The sequence below is a fragment of the Salmo salar genome, chromosome 28, assembly GCF_965601325.2.
Source record: "Salmo salar chromosome 28, fSalSal1, whole genome shotgun sequence".
NCBI lineage: Eukaryota > Metazoa > Chordata > Actinopteri > Salmoniformes > Salmonidae > Salmo > Salmo salar.
Window position 1 is genome coordinate 25,991,273 of NC_138318.1, and position 19,315 is coordinate 26,010,587.

A 19,315-nucleotide genomic window follows, 5' to 3' on the forward strand; every position below is an offset into this window, starting at 1 on the left:
GTGAGTCCAAAATGTACAGTTTTGTATGCTGCTGCTAAAATTATGTAATATGCCAGGGAGATATGTATACTGTAGCTAAGAAAGTAATACTAAGTGTGTAGTAAGCTGTAATTTGCCCATGTGCTTCACCCTAATAATTTGGTCCCTTTCCCCCTCATCATTTAGCCTACTGATCTGACCTGGTGGTGTACATGTAGCCTATAGCCTGTTTTAGAGAAATGTATTGAATATTGTAAGAGCTTTCATTGTCTGCGTATATGCCCCCTTTATTTATCCTAGGTCTCTGACTTGGTGTGCAGGGAGAATACTGTAAGAATGGCCCATGTTCTAAATTCTGTCGCTATACATTTCATAAGTGCTGAACAAATAGTTATATTTAGCTCGCTCATTAATGTCTTAAACTAAATTACGGATTGCCTCTTATCCGCTCGTTGTCCCCTTATGCCGTAGTTTGTACATCTCAATTGTCAGTAGAAACCGCATTTGTTTAAGAAAGCCATATGAGCTATGTTTTTTTAAAAGGCAGTATATGAGGCTGAATGAACTGTTTCGTTGCCAGACAAGGCTCTGCTGATAGCCAGGTGTAGCAGTGGTAAGGATTCACACTATGGTGCTGCAAAGAAAGCTCTGCTGTTGGGACAGCTTTATGTAGGCCCTAACAGTTTGTGGGCACTGTCACCATTATAGTGCAATTAATGTATTGTTTAGTCTTTTGCTGGCATGCATCTAAAACAATTATTTTGTTTGACCCAAGAAGATTTACATGCTAAAATTGCCACTAGTGTGGTCAAAGACTTAGTAACATAGTCATAGTCACGATCTGGTTACCTACAACTACAAAACTGGTTATGTTTTGGGATTATTACATATTTACCCATTTATTTCCAGATGTCTTCTAAACTGCCCACAATGCACTATTTCTCGACATCAAATGGAGAATCTACTCTGTGATACCTAGTTCGTATGCTAGCTCGGTAGCTAGCTCAAGCTGGCTAACGTTAGCATCCTCATGCTCTTCACAGACTTTGTGGCTGTGTTATCTAGTGGGAACCCGTTAGCACGACAGGCTCTGGTGCCTTCTTGCCGTGGCCTCAAAACAAAAGACAAAATCATACCTGCTAATTGTGTAGTACCTCGTCTGTTCTACTTTTTGTTTTGTCAACTTTATGGCATGTTCTCTGAGAAGTATCTAAGAAGTAGGCTGTAGGGAGATTTGAGTTCTGTGACTTTTTCTGCCTTGGCTTAGTGCTAGCACACTAGCTGCCTGACATCTGGAATCTATGTATTTGGTATTTTTTGTGCTATATAGCTATTGCATTTCACTGACTCTCCCACACCCTAGGAAAACATTTTCCGACATGACTTTGCCATTCTTCGGAATTCTGATGGGTTTTATGTAATAACTGGCAAAAATAGAAAAGTGAGATGTAACTTCGCATTGGGACTTTGATGTGTATACTAATGCAAATCCTCATGTTACATGTGGTTACGTTTATGCTACCTGCCCTTTAAGGATGTTCACTACAATTCAGTACTACATCCAGGACAGTTTAGTCAGCAATAACCATCCATGTAACATGATAGATAGATGGTAATGTAGTATCCCACCCAGGACTATGGTTGTAAACCTACCTAGCTAGGATGAATTACACTCCCCTCTGTATTTATTTGTAAAAGTTGGCTCTATATGCCAGCATTTTGGTTTTGAGATCAAATGTTTCATGAGGGGACAGTACAGAAGTTCACCTTTTATTTGAGGGTATTTTAATATATTTCTGTTTTATTGTTTCGATATGAAAGCACTTTATGTATCTAGTCCCCCTATTTGAAAAAGTTGTTATTTTTTGTATTAGTCAAAAGGTTCATATTTCTTTCCCATATTCCTACAACGAAATGACTACAATATCTGTATGTCTTTAGCTAAAATGAGGTTGGCTAGCTTACTGACACATCACTGTAATCCACACAGATTAGTTGTACAGTAGCGCCAACATTTCCTCACCACAATCACCAGCTGTCAAACTCATACTTGTCACACCACAGCAGAGGATCAGCCCTGGTAGAAAGGTCACTGTAGCAACCTACTGCTGGAGTATAGCTTCCTTCCAGAAGGCCCAACACAAAATGGTATTACTTATAATCTCTCCTCTTCAAATGAGAGAAGAAGAAGTAATGCCATCCATTCATCTCTCTATCTCTTCCTTCACGAACAGACAGATCATTTGTATCATCCTACTGCATTTGTAAGCTGTGTTAAGTAACAAACAGGTGTTACAATTGTCCTTAAAGTACGCAACTGTCCAGTGAAAATCTCACTTCATGTTCTGTTAATTTATACCAAAATAATGTTGTTGGCCTCCTGAGGAGGATGAGCAGTCCAATCAGTGGTCTACTCGCATGCATATTTTTAATGACCGGTATACACCCACACTATTCCAACACAGAAAATCTGCTTTTTAATTTACTTCATTACCATTTTTTGGAAGGAAAACAATTTCACTCATATGTAATTAATTATAGGTTAATTATAGGTCATATCTAATAGAAATCTGGAAACACTGGAGAGTTACCTTTAAGAAGAAGTGACCCCATCCCTCCATCAACTCAGCCACTGCTTGAGCTGCTACTTTCCTAACATATTAACTTAAGAATGGTTTTACATTTGTCCTTAATTAGCTGAATGTCCTGAATGACATCATCCATTCTTCGCATGCTTCCTTTATTTACCCATCCATCCCTCCATCTTTTCCTCACACTTAAGTCAGGTATTAAGTCTGTCCTTAGATATTAACTTAACTCAATCTTCCGTCACTTCTTTAATTAGCCATTTGTCCTTGAGAAGAAGAGGTGACGCCATTCACCCCTATATTCATCCATCGATTACCTCCATCCCTCCCTTTACTTTCAGTACGGCAAGCTGGCCTTGGCCTATGTAATTCTATGTCCATGACCCTCAGTGTGGACCTGAGTGTGTCTGATTTCAGGCATGCATGTGCGAGCCCAGAGTGACTCTGGCTATCTGATAATGCTCACAGGACTGTGAATTGAACACAGAACTGACCGAGCGAGCATGAAATGAGTTCAACCAATGCTGTGATGATTAATAAACCGTGCTTGACCTTCCAAGTAAATGGTGCAGCGGAGATCTGGAGCCCTTTTACCCAGAATGCTCAGTGTGAGCGTGTCTGGGTCCAAGGGAGAGAGGGACAGGAAATGAGAGTAGGGCATATGGAAGCTTTCTGTCTCTGCATGACCGCAGCTAAACTCAGGGTGCATCCGAATTGGTACTATATTTCCTATATAGTGCACTACTTTTGACCAGAGCCATAGTGTGTCAATTTGGACACAACCCAAGTGGCTGCTTTAGCAAGAAGAAGTCCTGGATGGACGAATGGGTGGGGGGATATGGATAAAGTGATGAATGGCATGATGAAATGTATGCCAAGTAGGTTAATATGTTAATAAATGTGTGCTAATGTCGTCATGAAAATTAAAAGGTGCACACAGAAAACTAGTGATTTCTATTCTTTCTTCCTGCTGTGAACTGTATCTGATCCTCAGTCCTGGTTTTCTTTTGAGAAAAACGAATAGACTGTAACAATAAGAGGAAAACAGGGGGCAATTGTCACAGGCGTCGATGAACGGTGACCAAAATGCAGCGGGTACAGTGCTCATCTTTCTTCTTTATTTGAAAGAACACTCAAAACAAAATAAACAGACGACGAAACAGTTCCATAAGGCACACAGGCTATACAGAAAATAACCACCCACAAAAACACAGGAAAAACAGGCTGCCTAAGTATGGCTTCCAGTCAGAGACAACGAAAGACACCTGCCTCTGATTGGAAGCCATACCTGGCCACACATAGAAAAAGAAACATAGAAATAGAAAACTAGAACCAAAATCCCCTAGAACCAAAAAAAACCAAAACACACAAAACAAACACCCCCTGCCACACCCTGACCATACTACAATTACAAATGACCCCTTTACTGGTCAGGACGTGACAGCAATAAGGTATTCATATTAATGATTAATATATATAATATTCATCCTGTATCAGATTCTAGTCTTCTTTCTTCATTATATGCTCATAAACTCACAATGATTAGAGGAAGCCTGATAAGTGCCTAGTGTAAATCCCCAGATTTTTGTTGTTGTTGAACAGAGCACAACATGAGTCCAATGGTTTGAATCTGGTATGAGTAAGCATTTGGTCTTTTGGGCAATTTATCTATATTCTCTTTATCCTCTTCATAAACTTACAATGATTATAATGAAACTGCTGTAGTTGCCTATACTGAAAAAAAATATCCTGTGTGAGTGAGCATTTGCCCTTTTGGCTGGGGACAATGGGGACAATGCCAGAGCGAGGCCGCTGCTGCCTGCTGGAAGACTAAAAGGTAACGCCACAATATTTTATGGATGTTATTCCATTCCTTTAGCTAGGGCAATAATGCATTTCATGCACCATAGACCTTTCCTAAAGGGAATCAGGCAGGGTGGTGTGGGGGGGGGGCTACAGCAAGTGTTTACTTTTCGGTTTGTTTAATGTCTCTGCAGAAAGCAATTCCACCACTTGGTGAACCCAGAGAAGGGTCCCAGGAGTTGTGTTTTTCTTAAAACCACTGCTGAGGCGAGCTCCTCTTCTCCTCGTTTCCCCCTCGCTAGGGTTAAATCTGGCATCTGCCACTCAAAACGAATAAACAGACATATTGGTTATGTCCCCAAAAGGCACCCTATTCGTTATGTAGGGCTCTGGTCAAAAGTACTGCACTATGTAGGCAATAGGGTGCCATTTGGGATGCGGCAAATGCCTTAGCGTCAAAGTCTAGCATGCCGATGACGCTGACGCAAAGCCAGAGAGATGGAAGGTTGGAGGGATGGAAGGAGGTTGGAAAGGAATAAGAAATAATTGAAAATATGAATAGAGAGGAATCAGCATACAGGGAGAGGATGGAGGGGTGGGGTCTGACAGCCAAGCAGACATGACCGGGAAATCCTGTTCCCTCAAAGACAAGTTATTATTATTATTATTTGTGTGTGTGCGTGCACGTGTGTCAGTAAGCCGTGTCTGGGGTTTATCTCCACCGAGGAAGAGATAGGCCAACATCAAATGGAAGAAAATAACAAAATATTGCAAACATGGTTCACAGAATATTGACTACAATGGCGGAAGAATTGGCATAGCTTCATCTGTTAAAGGCCAACAAGCAGAGTCAATTCAAGGGTCTAAAGCACAGACGATGCTTGATGATTTATTTTCTGAATTGCTGTGACGGAATAGGAGGATATGTCCTTATCTCACTCTTGCTAGGGAATTTATCAAGTCAGAATATGGATATAGGACTTCAGATGCAAAGTCTCATTTTGACTTTAGTTATTTCTTAACATGTCTGCCAGGCAGCACCTAATTAAATAATGTGCTACAGTGGTTGGTGCTCTATAGGCCGTTGCCTTGTTTTCCAAAGCTGGATTTTCAAAGCTGGATTTGGAATGCTCATGGCCATGGCATGAGTAAGGTCTATTGACATGCATGGTGCTCAGCAGTGGAACAGAGAAGAGGACACAGGGAGAGAAGGAGAGAGACCTCTTGCTGGGTATGATTGAATAGCCTATTATATGTGGGCAGTGACCTCCCAAGCCGGCAGCGTTGTGTTATTATTTCATTAATCTAAGCGCTACTATAAAACAATATTTTACCATAATATTTTATTTTATTTACAGGGTGCTTTCTCTTTCCTGTCACTGCCATTTATCGTTTTGATTTATGGGCCTTTTCTATACTTCGTTTTTGTTCACTCTCTTTCATAAACCAAACATATTAGCCACCAAATGTTAAACACTTTGGTGGCTGTGTTGATGTCAATGTGATGTAAAAGGCTGGGGGATGGAAATTAAAGGAGCGAAGATGAAAGAGAGAAAAAATGTAGATGATTAACCTTAACCTGCCTAAAGGCAAGTGGTTGGTGGAGAGAGAGAACGTAAGGAGGGGAGTGAGAGATAATTTGCTGAAACGCTGTGGGGTGAGTATGATAGCAGCCTTCATACTACTTGGATTCTCATCCCCAGCCTTCTTGTGTTGGCTAGGCTGTGATAAATTGTATATTTCGCACGACACAGAAGACTTGGAATTACTATTAACAAATGTGGAGAGACAAGGTAAATAAAAATGTGTGAACAAAAACACACATCCATAAAAAACCCGACAGTAGGTAGATAAGATACAGTTGGATGTTAGGGATTGCTCTATGGGCTGAGAGGGCTATCTGGCTATGGTTAGGAACTGATCATTAGATCAACCTTCCATGTCATTTCTCTCTGCTTGACTCCACTGAGGGTTGGCCCAGTCCGTTCGGCTTGACTCCACTGAGGGTTGGCCCAGTCCGTTCGGCTTGACTCCACTGAGGGTTGGCCCAGTCCGTTCGGCTTGACTCCACTGAGGGTTGGCCCAGTCCGTTCGGCTTGACTCCACTCAGGATTGGCCCAGTTTGTTCTGTGGGCTCTCACTAGGACATGCAGCTGTTCTGTGAGGTGGCCTTGGCACTGTCCAGACTCAGTGTGTGTCCCAAATGGCACCTTATTCCCTATATAGTGCACTACTATTGACCAGGACCCATGCGGGGCCCTAGGGCCAAAGGGCTCTGGTCAAAAGTAATGCACTATGAATACAATAGTGTTGTCAGGATACCAACATTTTAGTGACAATACAATACCAGGCCAAAGTATCATGATATCAAGTAGTGTGTGTGCATGCGGGAACAATTCAGAGTTCACATACACATACCCCCACACAGCCTAGTCTCATCCATATGTATCCCTGTATCACTGTGTGGTGTCTTGAACCAGAGGGCCCAGGGGGAGGATTTGCTGCAATGTGATCTAATCTTAATCCCAGCCCCACACTCTTAGAAAAAAGAGTTCCAAAGGGGTTCTGCGGCTGTCCCCATAGGAGAACCCTTTTTGGTTCCAGGTAGAAACCTTTAGGATCCACGTAGAACCCTCTGTGGAAACGGTTCAAGATGGAACCCAAAATGATTCTACCTGGAACCAAAACGGTTCTATCTGGAACCATAACGAGTTCTTCAAAGGGTTCTCCGAAGGGGGGACCTTTTTTTCTAAGAGTGCAGCCCTATACTCAGCCCCTAGCCCCAGGCTATCCCAGCACAGCCCTATACTCAGCCCCTGGCCCCAGGCTATCCCAGCACAGCCCTATACTCAGCCCCTAGCCCCAGGCTATCCCAGCACAGCTCTATACTCAGCCCCTAGCCCCAGGCTATATCAGCACAGCCCTATACTCAGCCCCTAGCCCCAGGCTATATCAGCACAGCTCTAGCCTTGGTCCCAGCCCTATACCACCATTCTTCACCATATATATCCCTATGTGGTCTCTTCAACCAGAGGGACCAGGGAGATGATTCAATTTGCTGCAGTGTGATCTAATCCGGCTCCTGCTGGAAGATTAGCTCTGTGTGAGTGAACCTCGTGCTGCTGGCTCCGGGGATGCATCTGAAATGGCACCCTATTCCCTATATAGTGCACTACTTTTGACCGGAGCACTATGGGCCCAGGTCATACAGAAGTAGTGCACTATTTGTGATGCACTAACTCGCCGCTTGCCACAGTTTACTTCCTCCCGGAGGTAAGAGAAATAAAGCAGGGCAATAAGTAAGCTGTCCTGATCGATGTCGCTTGATGGCTGTCGGGGGTTTGAGGGACGAGGGACAAGGAGGTGGGGTGAGGCCGCTGTGGGACGAGTGTCCAGTGATATAGCCTACAGCATGATCTAGAATTGACCTTGGGGGAGAGAAGGGGAGGGAGAGGGCGAGAGAGAGAGAGAGAGAGAGCGAGAGAGAGGTAGAGAGCGGTAGAGAGAGAGGTAGAGAGAGAGGTAGAGAGCGAGAGAGATAGAGAAAGAGGGGGAGGTAGAGAGCGAGAGAGAGGGCAAAATAAAGAGAGAGAGAGGGTGAGAGAGAGAAAGGGAGAGAGAGAGAGTTTGCTGCCATGGGAAAGTTCTCCAAATGGAATCGTCTTGTGTGTTATTTACCTCTAGCCTTCTTTTATCTTATTTGACAGTGATGTTCTGCACTTATAGCGGGTCAGGGTCAAGGTAATTTAGGTAATTTCCTAATAATGGGGAAAAGTTCCACAACTACTTTTAATAGTCATAGTCATTTAGCAGAGTATTGAAATTCTACAGTGCTATATTGATAAAAAAAAACTAAGTACAGTACGAAAAAGTAAGAAAAGTATAGAAATGTATGCACTCACTCTGGATAAGAGAGTGAGTGATACATTACTAAAATGTCCAATGTTAAATAGAAAACTCATAGTATAGCACCATAGAATCCGGCGCATGCCCAAGGAGCCGGGGAGCATAGCACCATGGGCCGGAGAGCAGCCCGGAGCCGGAGAGCATAGCACCATAGAGAGCCAAGGAGAGCATAGCACCATAGAGAGCCAAGGAGAGCATAGCACCATAGAGAGCCAAGGAGAGCATAGCCCGGAGCGGGGCATGCCCAGAGAGCCAAGGAGAGCATAGCCCGGAGCCGGGGCATGCCCTGAGAGCCAAGGAGAGCATAGCACCATAGAGAGCCAAGGAGAGCACCATAGCAAGGAGTGGGACAGTACAGTAACAGTAACTTGAGAAACTGTCCCAAGCTGCATCAGTGACAGAGGATCCAGTCCTTCACGGTTGGCTGGCTGCACTGTCACAGATCCAGTGCTGAGCGCTCCGCCAAGTGTGTGAATGGCCCTGAACGTAGATATTAATCAGGATGTGGTGTTAGACAGCTGTCACCAGGGGAGCACAGCAGAACCGGTGTCAAATCTCCCCGCGCTAGCAAGAGAGGGAAAGGAAGGATGCCTAGGATATTCTGTTCGGGGAAGGAGTGTGTGCCTCTAAAGCATCCACAATGGAGCACACTCTTTCCTTTGACAGATCACCTTGTCAGAGACATAGACGATGCTGCAATGCTCACTAAACTATGAGATGATGTGGTAATGCAAACTAATTGACTTAGTTAATATACTCATCTCTCTCATTTTGGGCTCCCGAGTGACGCAGCGGTCTAAGGCACTGCATCTCAGTGCTAAATGCATCACTACAGACACTGGTTCGATTCCAGGCTGTATCACAACCGGCCGTGATTGGGAGTCCCATAGGGCGGCGCACAATTGGCCCAGCGTCGTCCGGATTAGGGTTTGGCCGGGGTAGGCCGTCATTGTAAATAAGAATTTGTTCTTAACTGACTTGCCAAGTTAAATAAAATAAAAAATACAAATCTCATTGCATTGCTCTCTTGACTAAGGCAAGCAGATCTAACATGGAACAGTCTCCTTGGGTATACGAGCAGTCTAGATGTGTCCAGCCTGGACTGTGATATATGTATGAACATCATTAGTATGTAGCCTAACAGATAAGTACTGGTACAACAGACTACACCTATACAGACAGATGGACAGCCTGGATGTACAAGAGACAGACAGACAGTAGTCTGAGAGTGCTGTGGGGTAGACATTCATTTAGTGTTGGCTTTATTACTGCATACAGATCGATACAGAGAGAGCTAAGGCCTTACGTCTGGACCTAGTAGTTCTCCCTTTCTCTCGATCCACTCGGTGCTCATTAGAAAAGCACCAGGGTCACCTGCTATCTGTGGCAAGGTGGGTAGATTCAATTCCAGGGTAATAGGAACATTATAAACATACACATTTTACCACAGATTAGTAGGAGAAATGTGGTTATACTGTATGTACAATATGCACTGTGTTTATGTAGCATAAGTTAACATTTAGCAATACATGATTAAAATGCTGGATTCTAGTGTTGTCTAGAAGGATTTACTATATATGTTTGTATGATTACAGAACTTGCATTTCACTTCTTAAGAAATGTAGATATTCTGCAATTCAATATGTTGTTTATTATTGTAAGATTGATATTGCAAGTTGTGTCAGCAAGCGATATGTCAAAGCCTCCTTCCCTAGCAGCTGTACCAGAAAGTAAACAGAGAAATGATTTCAATTTGTTTACAAATTGTCTACAGTACCTGGCATTGAGGTTAGAAGGTCTTTTATGAGAAACATTTTCAAAACAACTTATTTTTGCTGGGATACTTTATGTTAGCACAGAGCTTTCAGAATGTAGCTATTATTGCTTGTCAAGCAATCCGATTGAGTTTTTTCACCTTTCAGAGTGAATCGGTAAACACGGAGAGTTATAGTCTGTCAGTAAACGATTTTGTTTTTTCACCTTTCAGAGTGAATCGGTAAACATGGTGTCAGTAAACCACTGAGTTGAATCACCTTTCAGAGTGAATCGGTAAACATTGTGTCAGTAAACGATTGAGTTTTTTCACCTTTCAGGGTGAGTCGGTAAACATGGAGACTTATAGTCTGTCAGTAAATGCATCCTTGAACCTGAACTAGAAGGCGTTTGGCTGAAAAGAGTTGGTTTCATCACGAGAGAGGCGAGAGTGTTGTTGTGTTGTCTCAGAGGACAGTTACTGTTAAGAGGGTGTTTGTTTGTTTTCCCGTGCGTGTCGTCTATTTGTGTGTGAGAGAGAGTATGTGAGATTGTGTGTGCGAGTGTTTGTGTGTTTATGTGTTTTCCTAGGAGACAATACAAAAACAATGACAGCGCTCCTCAAGATGTCATGTGTAATCAGCGCCTCCTAAACGCTGGCGTACGTGACACAACAGCATGCTAGTCCTACTGGCTGGCCGTTATGAGTTTACTGTAATTAATTACATTTGGGACCCAACAAGCCTACAAGGCAAAAAAACATGTATTAGCTATACACACTTATAGTGGAACCAGAGACCAGTTTTGAAAGCATCAGATGATTAGGATTGTTTATTCAATATTGAATATATTCATACCTGTCCCAATTGAGATAATCCAAAAATGAATCAACTAGCTACTGAACAAGTGAAGTCAGAACAGCAGAACAAAAACTACACTCATTGATATGATCTTTAGGAATCACTGTGGAGTATGATGATTAACATTAGGCATTATCTTATTGTAGCCTTTACTTCTATGAATTGATATTTGACATATGTGGTGTGAGGCAAGGTTGTGGGTCAAGTCCATTTCAATTCAGCCAATTAAAAAAGTATACTGGAATAGAACTCCCAACATTGACTGAATCAAAACAGAATCGACTCCAATCTTGGTGTGAACGTGAAGAAAGTAACACAGACTTTAAGGTACCTGGAAGAATACTGTCATGACTTTGACACACAAATACTTGTGAAGCCTTTACTATACCTTCCATCACAGTGAGCTGGTTAACTTCTTGGTGCCTAGAGGAGTGGACTGACTGTGAGTGTGATGGTGACACACTAAACTTGAAACACTGCCTACAGTAGCTTCAATAAAGAGCCTTAAGAACCTTGGTGGTGAATTGACTATGAGTGTGATCGTGACACACAGAGAGACTGGTGGTACGGTGACAGACTGGTGGTACGGTGACAGACTGGTGGTACGGTGACAGACTGGTGGTAGGGAAGAGACTGGCGCTACTGTGACAGACTGGTGGTACAGTGACAGACTGGTGGTACAGTGACAGACTGGTGGTACAGTGACAGACTGGAGGTACGGTGACAGACTGGAGGTAGGGAAGAGACTGGCGCTACGGTGACAGACTGGTGGTACGGTGACAGACTGGTGGTACAGTGACAGACTGGAGGTACAGCGACAGACTGGAGGTAGGGAAGAGACTGGCGCTACGGTGACAGACTGGTGGTACGGTGACAGACTGGAGGTACAGTGACAGACTGGAGGTAGGGAAGAGACTGGCGCTACTGTGACAGACTGGTGGTACGGTGACAGACTGGTGGTACAGTGACAGACTGGTTGTACGGTGACAGACTGGTGGTACAGTGACAGACTGGTGGTACAGTGACAGACTGGTGGTAGGGAAGAGACTGGCGCTACGGTGACAGACTGGTGGTACGGTGACAGACTGGTGGTACAGTGACAGACTGGAGGTACAGTGACAGACTGGAGGTACAGTGACAGACTGGAGGTAGGGAAGAGACTGGCGCTACTGTGACAGACTGGTGGTACGGTGACAGACTGGTGGTACGGTGACAGACTGGTGGTACAGTGACAGACTGGTGGTACAGTGACAGACTGGTGGTACGGTGACAGACTGGTGGTACGGTGACAGACTGGTGGTACAGTGACAGACTGGAGGTACAGTGACAGACTGGAGGTAGGGAAGAGACTGGCGCTACTGTGACAGACTGGTGGTACGGTGACAGACTGGTGGTACAGTGACAGACTGGTGGTACAGTGACAGACTGGTGGTACGGTGACAGACTGGAGGTACAGTGACAGACTGGAGGTACAGTGACAGACTGGTGGTAGGGAAGAGACTGGCGCTACGGTGACAGACTGGTGGTACGGTGACAGACTGGTGGTACAGTGACAGACTGGAGGTACAGTGACAGACTGGAGGTAGGGAAGAGACTGGCGCTACGGTGACAGACTGGTGGTACGGTGACAGACTGGTGGTACAGTGACAGACTGGTGGTACAGTGACAGACTGGAGGTACAGTGACAGACTGGAGGTACGGTGACAGACTGGTGGTAGGGAAGAGACTGGCGCTACGGTGACAGACTGGTGGTACGGTGACAGACTGGTGGTAGGGAAGAGACTGGCGCTACGGTGACAGACTGGTGGTAGGGAAGAGACTGGCGGTACGGTGACAGACTGGTGGTAGGGAAGAGACTGGCGCTACGGTGACAGACTGGTGGTAGGGAAGAGACTGGCGGTACAGTGAGAGACTGACTGACAACGACACCCAGAGAGAAGAGGAATAAAAAGAGATGACTAACCTAACCCACCTGAGCTCGGCTCACAGGGATCAATGTCCTCGTCATCGCTCGGACACTCCGCAGATGCCACCAGCAGATCGTCCGTCGTCTGGAGGGAAGAGAGAGAAAAAGAGAGGGTTAGGAATGAGAGAAGGGGCAGTTTAACAGTATAATAATGAATAACTTCTGTCAAACTGGTCATGAACGGTTTACACCCCGACATAGTATTAAAGGGATAGTGTGAGATAAAGCTGTTTTTTCTACTTACCCCGAGTCAGATGAACGCATGGATACTATTTTAGCATGCTAGCTGTATCAGTAGACTTCCAGTCATTGTTCTAAATATATTTAGCATTGGTTCCAAAACTACCTCTATCTTCCTTCATACTGGACACATACATAAAAATGGAATCCATGAGTTCATCTGACTCAAACAGAGAAATAGAGCGATGAGGAATAGAGAGAGAGAGAGGAGAGGAGAGACATTTTAACAGTAAACTGAGATAGATTTCTGTTCCAATCCACACCTCCAAACCCATCACACTATCAATACCCTAGAATCTAAAGGGTTTGATTGAAGAAATCAAGAGAGAAAGACGGATTAGAATGGAATCCTGGAAACTCATACTGCTTAGCTGGGGGATCAAATACAGTTGTAGTCGGCTAACGGTCACAAAAGCTGCTGCTGCAATACACTGCTACCCAGGCGACACCACTGTCCTAACAGAAATGAGATTTGATTATCGAGGAACAATAGATAGTAAAGTTCACAGCAATTGTCAACTCAAACTAAGCTCATACTGAGGAACAGCCAGTGTGCTGAAACAAATAGCCCTCTAAGGGATTGTTTAGTGCCATCACCAAACACCACTGACATTTAGAGGGCACAGACTGGTGGCAGCTTAAAAAAAAAGATTGGAAAGCCCAAAGAGCAAACCTGTGATTGGCTGTGAAAGAAAGTCTACAAAATCATTATATATTTTAGGTGCCATTTCCTTTTACTGTCTGTTTGACTCAATAGAGATTTGACAAAGTCAAGCAATGTTAAGAACAAACTTGGTGGAAAAGGTTGGGATGTAATACACTGTTCCTATACTCTATGTTCAACCCTCGCAACTTACCGCATCTCTCACCCTAGGTTCAACACCCTAGGTCCCACACCCAAGGTCCTACACCCTAAGTCCCAGGAATACCTGGGATAGGATAAAGTAATCCTTCTAACCCCCCCCCCCCCCCCCAAAAAAAAGATATAGATGTACTATTGTAAAGTGGTTGTTCCACTGGATATCATAAGGTGAATGCACCAATTTGTAAGTCGCTCTGGATAAGAGCGTCTGCTAAATGACGTAAATGTAAATGTCCCACACCCAAGGTCCTACACCCAAGGTTCTACACCCTAGGTCCCACACCCAAGGTCCCACACCCAAGGTTCTACACCCTAGGTCCCACACCGTAGGTCCCTCTCACCCTAGCAGACTAAACCAAAGACAACAGCACTGACTCTCAGGGAAATCAGGAGAAAAGGGCAAACAAAAAATAGACGACCATCGCCGGGTAGAAAGTGAAAAGTGAGTGAGGTGTAAAACATTATGCTGCAAAGTTATTTTATAGTCTAGCCCGGGGCCGTCTGATCAAACCACTGCAGTAAAGGTTGTTTCTTTTGAGGCATATCAGGCAGGCAGCATGGTTAGACAGCAGTGGGCTCTAAAGGAGTGTGTGTGTGAGTTTGTGTGTGTGAATTCAGACCACGACTTTTTCCAAAATGTTGTTACGTTACAGCCTTATTATAAAATTGATTAAATGAATGTTTTTCCTGATCAATCTACACATAATACCCCATATTAACAAAGTGAAAACAGTTTGACATTTTTGCAAATGTATTACAAATAAAAAACAGAAATACGTATTCATACTCTTTGCTATGAGACTCAACATGGATCATCATTGAAATGTATATACAACTTGATTGGAGTCCACCTGTGGTAAATTCAATTGATTGAACATGATTTGGAAAGAAACACATCTGTTTATAGAAGGTCTCACAGTTGACAGTGCATGTCATAGCAAAAACCAAGCCACGAGGTTGAAGGAATTGTCCCTAGAGCTCCGAGACAGGATTGTGTCGAGGCACTGATCTGGGGAATGGTACCAAAATGTCTGCAGCATTGAAGGTCACCCAGAACACAGTGGCCTCCATCATTCTTAAATGGAAGAAGTTTGGCACAACCAAGACTCTTCCTAGAGCTGGCTGCCCAGCCAAACTGAGCAATTGGGGGAGAAGAGCCCTGGTCAAAGAGGTGATCAAGAACCCAATGGTCACTCTGACAGAGCTCCAGAGTTCCTCTGTGGAGATGGGAGAACCTTCCAGAAGGACACCATCTCTACAGCACTCCACCAATCAGGCCTTTATGGTAAAGTGGCCAGACGGAAACCACTCCTCAGTAAAAGGAACATGACAGCCTGCCTGGAGTTTGCCAAAGGGCACCTAAAGGATTTTCAGACCATGAGAAACAAGATTCTCTTGTCTGATGAAACCAAGTGCGAACTATTTGGATTGAATGGCAAGCATCACGTCTGGAGGAAAACAGGCCAATACCATCCCTACGGTGAAGCATGGTGGTGGCAGAATCATGCTCTTGGGATGTTTTTCAGCGGCAGGGACTGGGAGACTAATCAGGATCAAGGGAAAGTTGAACGGAGCAAAGTACAGAGAGATCCTTAATGAAAACCTGCTCCAGAGCGCTCAGGACCTCAGACTGGGGCGAAGGTTCATCTTCCAACAGGGCAACGACAGCATGGCCAAGACAACACAGGAGTGGCTTCAGGACAAGTCTCTGAATGTTCTTGAGTGGCCCAGTCAGAGCCCGCACTTGAACCCGATCGAACATCTCTGGAGAGACATGAAAATAGCTGTGCAGCAATGCTCCCCATTCAACCTGGCAGAGCTTGAGAGGAGCTGCAGAGAAGAATGGGAGAAACTCCCCAAATACAGGTTGTAGTTTGTAGTGTCGTACCCATGAAGACTTGATGCTGTAATCACTGCCAAAGGTGCTTCAATAAAGTATTGAGTAAAGGGTCTGAATACTTTTGTAAATGTGATATTTATGTATTTTTTATTTTAGAAATGTGCAAACATTTCTAAAAACCTGTTTTTGCTTTGTATTGTGTGTAGATTGATGAGGAAAAAACACTATTTAATACATTTTAGAATAAGCCTGTAACGTAACAAAATGTTGAAAAAGTAAAGTGGTCTGAATACTTTCAGAATGCACTGTATGTGTGTGTTCAGTATGTGTGTGTGTGTGTGTGTGTCTGTATGTGTGCGTGTGTATATATGCGTGTGTGTGTGTCCGTATGTGTGCGTGTGTGTGTGCGTATATATGCGTGCGTATGTGTGTGCGCATATGGCAGCAGCAGGCTCACAGCAGGCTCACAGCAGGCTCTGTCTACAGTTCCTCGTTTTAATGTACTGTTCGTCTCTTACAGAACCCTGTTAGGAAGGTTTACCTGCAGGGTTAGCCTTGGGCTGTGGATGTGGTGGAGGTTTCTGCTTATTGGTTCTCTGTACACCTGACATTTGACAAGCTAGTTAGATATCAAGGTTCCACTTACTTCAACGGTATTCAGGTTATTGTGATACGAACTAGAGGTCGACCGATTATGATTTTTCAACGCCGGTACCGATACCGATTATTGGGGGGCCAAAAAAGCCGATCAATCGGCCAATTTTTGTTGTTGTTGTTGTTGTTGTAATGATGACAATTACAACACTACTGAATTAACACTTATTTTAACTTAATATAATCAAATCATAAAAACAATTTAGCCTCAAATAAATAATGAAACATGTTCAATTTGGTTTAAATAATGCAAAAACAAAGTGCTGGAGAAGAAAGTAAAAGTGCAATATGTGACATGTAAAAAAGCTAACGTTTAAGTTCCTTGCTCAGAACATATGAAAGCTGGTGGTTCCTTTTAACATGAGTCTTCAATATTCCCAGGTAAGAAGTTTTAGGTTGTAGTTATTATAGGATTTATAGGACTATTTCTCTCTATACCATTTGTATTTCATATACCTTTGACTATTGGATGTTCTTATAGGCACTTTAGTATTGCCAGTGTGACAGTATAGCTTCCGTCCCTCTCCTCGCCCCTACCTGGGCTGGAACCAGGAACACATCGACAACAGCCACCCTCGAAGCATCGTTACCCATCGCTCCACAAAAGCCGCGGCCCTTGCAGAGCAAGGGGAACAACTACTCCAGGTCTCAGAGCGAGTGACGTCACCGATTGAAACGCTATTAGCGCGCACCCCGCTAACTAGCTAGCCATTTCACATCGGTTACACCAGCCTAATCTCGGGAGTTGATAGGCTTGAAGTCATAAACAGCTCAATGCTTGAAGAATTGCGAAGAGCTGCTGGCAAACGCATGAAAGTGCTGTTTGAATGAATGCTTACGAGCCTGCTGCTGCCTACCATCGCTCAGTCAGACTGCTCTATCAAATATCAAATCATAGACTTAATTATAACATAATAACACACATAAATACGAGCCTTTGGTCATTAATATGGTCGAAACTATCATTTCGAGAACAAAACGTTTATTCTTTCAGTGAAATACGGAACCGTTCCGTGTTTTATCTAACCGGTGGCATCCCTAAGTCTAAATATTGCTGTTATATTGTACAACCTTCAATGTTATGTCATAATTATGTACAATTCTGGCAAATTAATTACGGTCTTTGTTAGGAATAAATGGTCTTCACACAGTTCGCAACAAGCCAGGTGGCCCAAACTGCTGCATATACCCTGACTGCTTGCACGGAATGCAAGAGAAGTGACACAATTTCCCTAATTATAATAAATTCATGTTAGCAGGCAATATTAACTAAATATGCAGGTTTAAAAATATATACTTGTGTATTGATTTTAAAGAAAGGCATTGATGTTTATGGTTAGGTGCAACGACAGTGCTAAATCATCACCTGTTTGGCGAAGTAGGCTGTGATTCCATGAGAAATTAACAGGCACCGCATCGATTATATGTAACGCAAGACACGCTAGATAAACTAGTAATATCATCAACCATGTGTAGTTAACTAGTGATTATGTGAAGATTGATTGTTTTTTATAAGTTTAATGCTAGCTAGCAACTTCCCTTGGCTTCTTGCTGCCCTCGCGTAACAGGTAGTCAGCCTGCCACGCAGGCTCCTCGTGGAGTGCAATGTAAGGCAGGTGGTTAGAGCACTGGAGGTAAATGTAAAAATCTGTCGTTCTGCCCCTGAACAAGGCAGTTAACCCACCATTTGTTCCTAGGCCGTCATTGCAAATAAGAATGTGTCCTTAACTGACTTGCCTAGTTAAATAAAGGTGTTAAAAAAAAAATTATAATAATTTAAAAAATCGTCCAAATCGGTGTCCAAAAATACCGATTTCCAATTGTTATGAAAACTTGAAATTGGCCCTAATTAATCGTCCATTCCGATTAATCAGTCGACCTCTAATACAAACTAACAAATCAGATCCAAATCAATACAGAGCACCGCTATGAAGTGAAGAAATAAATATGTGAAAGTATAAAAAAAGAATGGATTGAACATAGGATTTCAACCCACTGAGGGTGTAATGCTGGTTGTTAATCTAGAAATGTCCTCTTTTGGTTATAAATGACAATAGGAACCAAACACAGCTGGTTAGATTAGCATCGATCTATGCCTAGCAAATTACAGGTGATGTCATCGATCACTGTCCAATTCTCTCCCAAATGTGTTTTCTTTGTCACTGTAATGTAATTTATAACATATCAAACATGACCTCACCCACATGTCTTCAAGTCAAGTAGTAGATCAGACCTGTCGAAAATAGATGAACAAACTATGTTCATATGATCTTTAAGTAGCTAGCAGACCAGACCAAATGAATATAGATCAACAAACCATGTTCATATGATCTTTCAGTAGCTAGGAGACCAGATCAAACAAATATAGATCAACAAACTATGTTCATATGATCTTTCAGTAGCTAGGAGACCAGACCAAACGAATATAGATCAACAAACCATGTTCATATGATCTTTCAGTAGCTAGGAGACCAGACCAAACAAAAATAGATAAACAAACCATGTTCATATGATCTTTCAGTAGCTAGGAGACCAGATGAATATAGATCAACAAACCATGTTCATATGATCTTTAAGTAGCTAGGAGACCAGATGAATATAGATCAACAAACCATGTTCATATGATCTTTAAGTAGCTAGGAGACCAGACCAAACGAATATAGATCAACAAACCATGCTCATATGATCTTTAAGTAGCTAGGAGACCAGATGAATATAGATCAACAAACCATGTTCATATGATCTTTAAGTAGCTAGGAGACCAAATGAATATAGATCAACAAACCATGTTCATATGATCTTTCAGTAGCTAGGAGACCAGACCAAACAAAAATAGATAAACAAACCATGTTCATATGATCTTTC

The 19,315-nt window shown here is 43.2% G+C and overlaps 1 protein-coding gene across 22 annotated transcripts in view; it reads right to left on the reverse strand.

The window, feature by feature from the left end:
- LOC106589744 (neurexin-1a) overlaps nucleotides 1-19,315 on the reverse strand; it is a 517,413-nt gene that overhangs the window by 18,046 nt on the left and 480,052 nt on the right. For 15 of the 22 annotated variants that reach the window (XM_014180042.3, XM_014180038.3, XM_082970529.1 and 12 more), the window contains one exon: nucleotides 12,852-12,939. In XM_014180042.3, the coding sequence (XP_014035517.1) occupies nucleotides 12,852-12,939 (88 nt within the window). The remainder of the gene's footprint in view (nucleotides 1-12,851; nucleotides 12,940-19,315) is intronic. The other 7 variants (XM_045709960.2, XM_045709950.2, XM_045709957.2 and 4 more) reach the window with 1 other exon arrangement.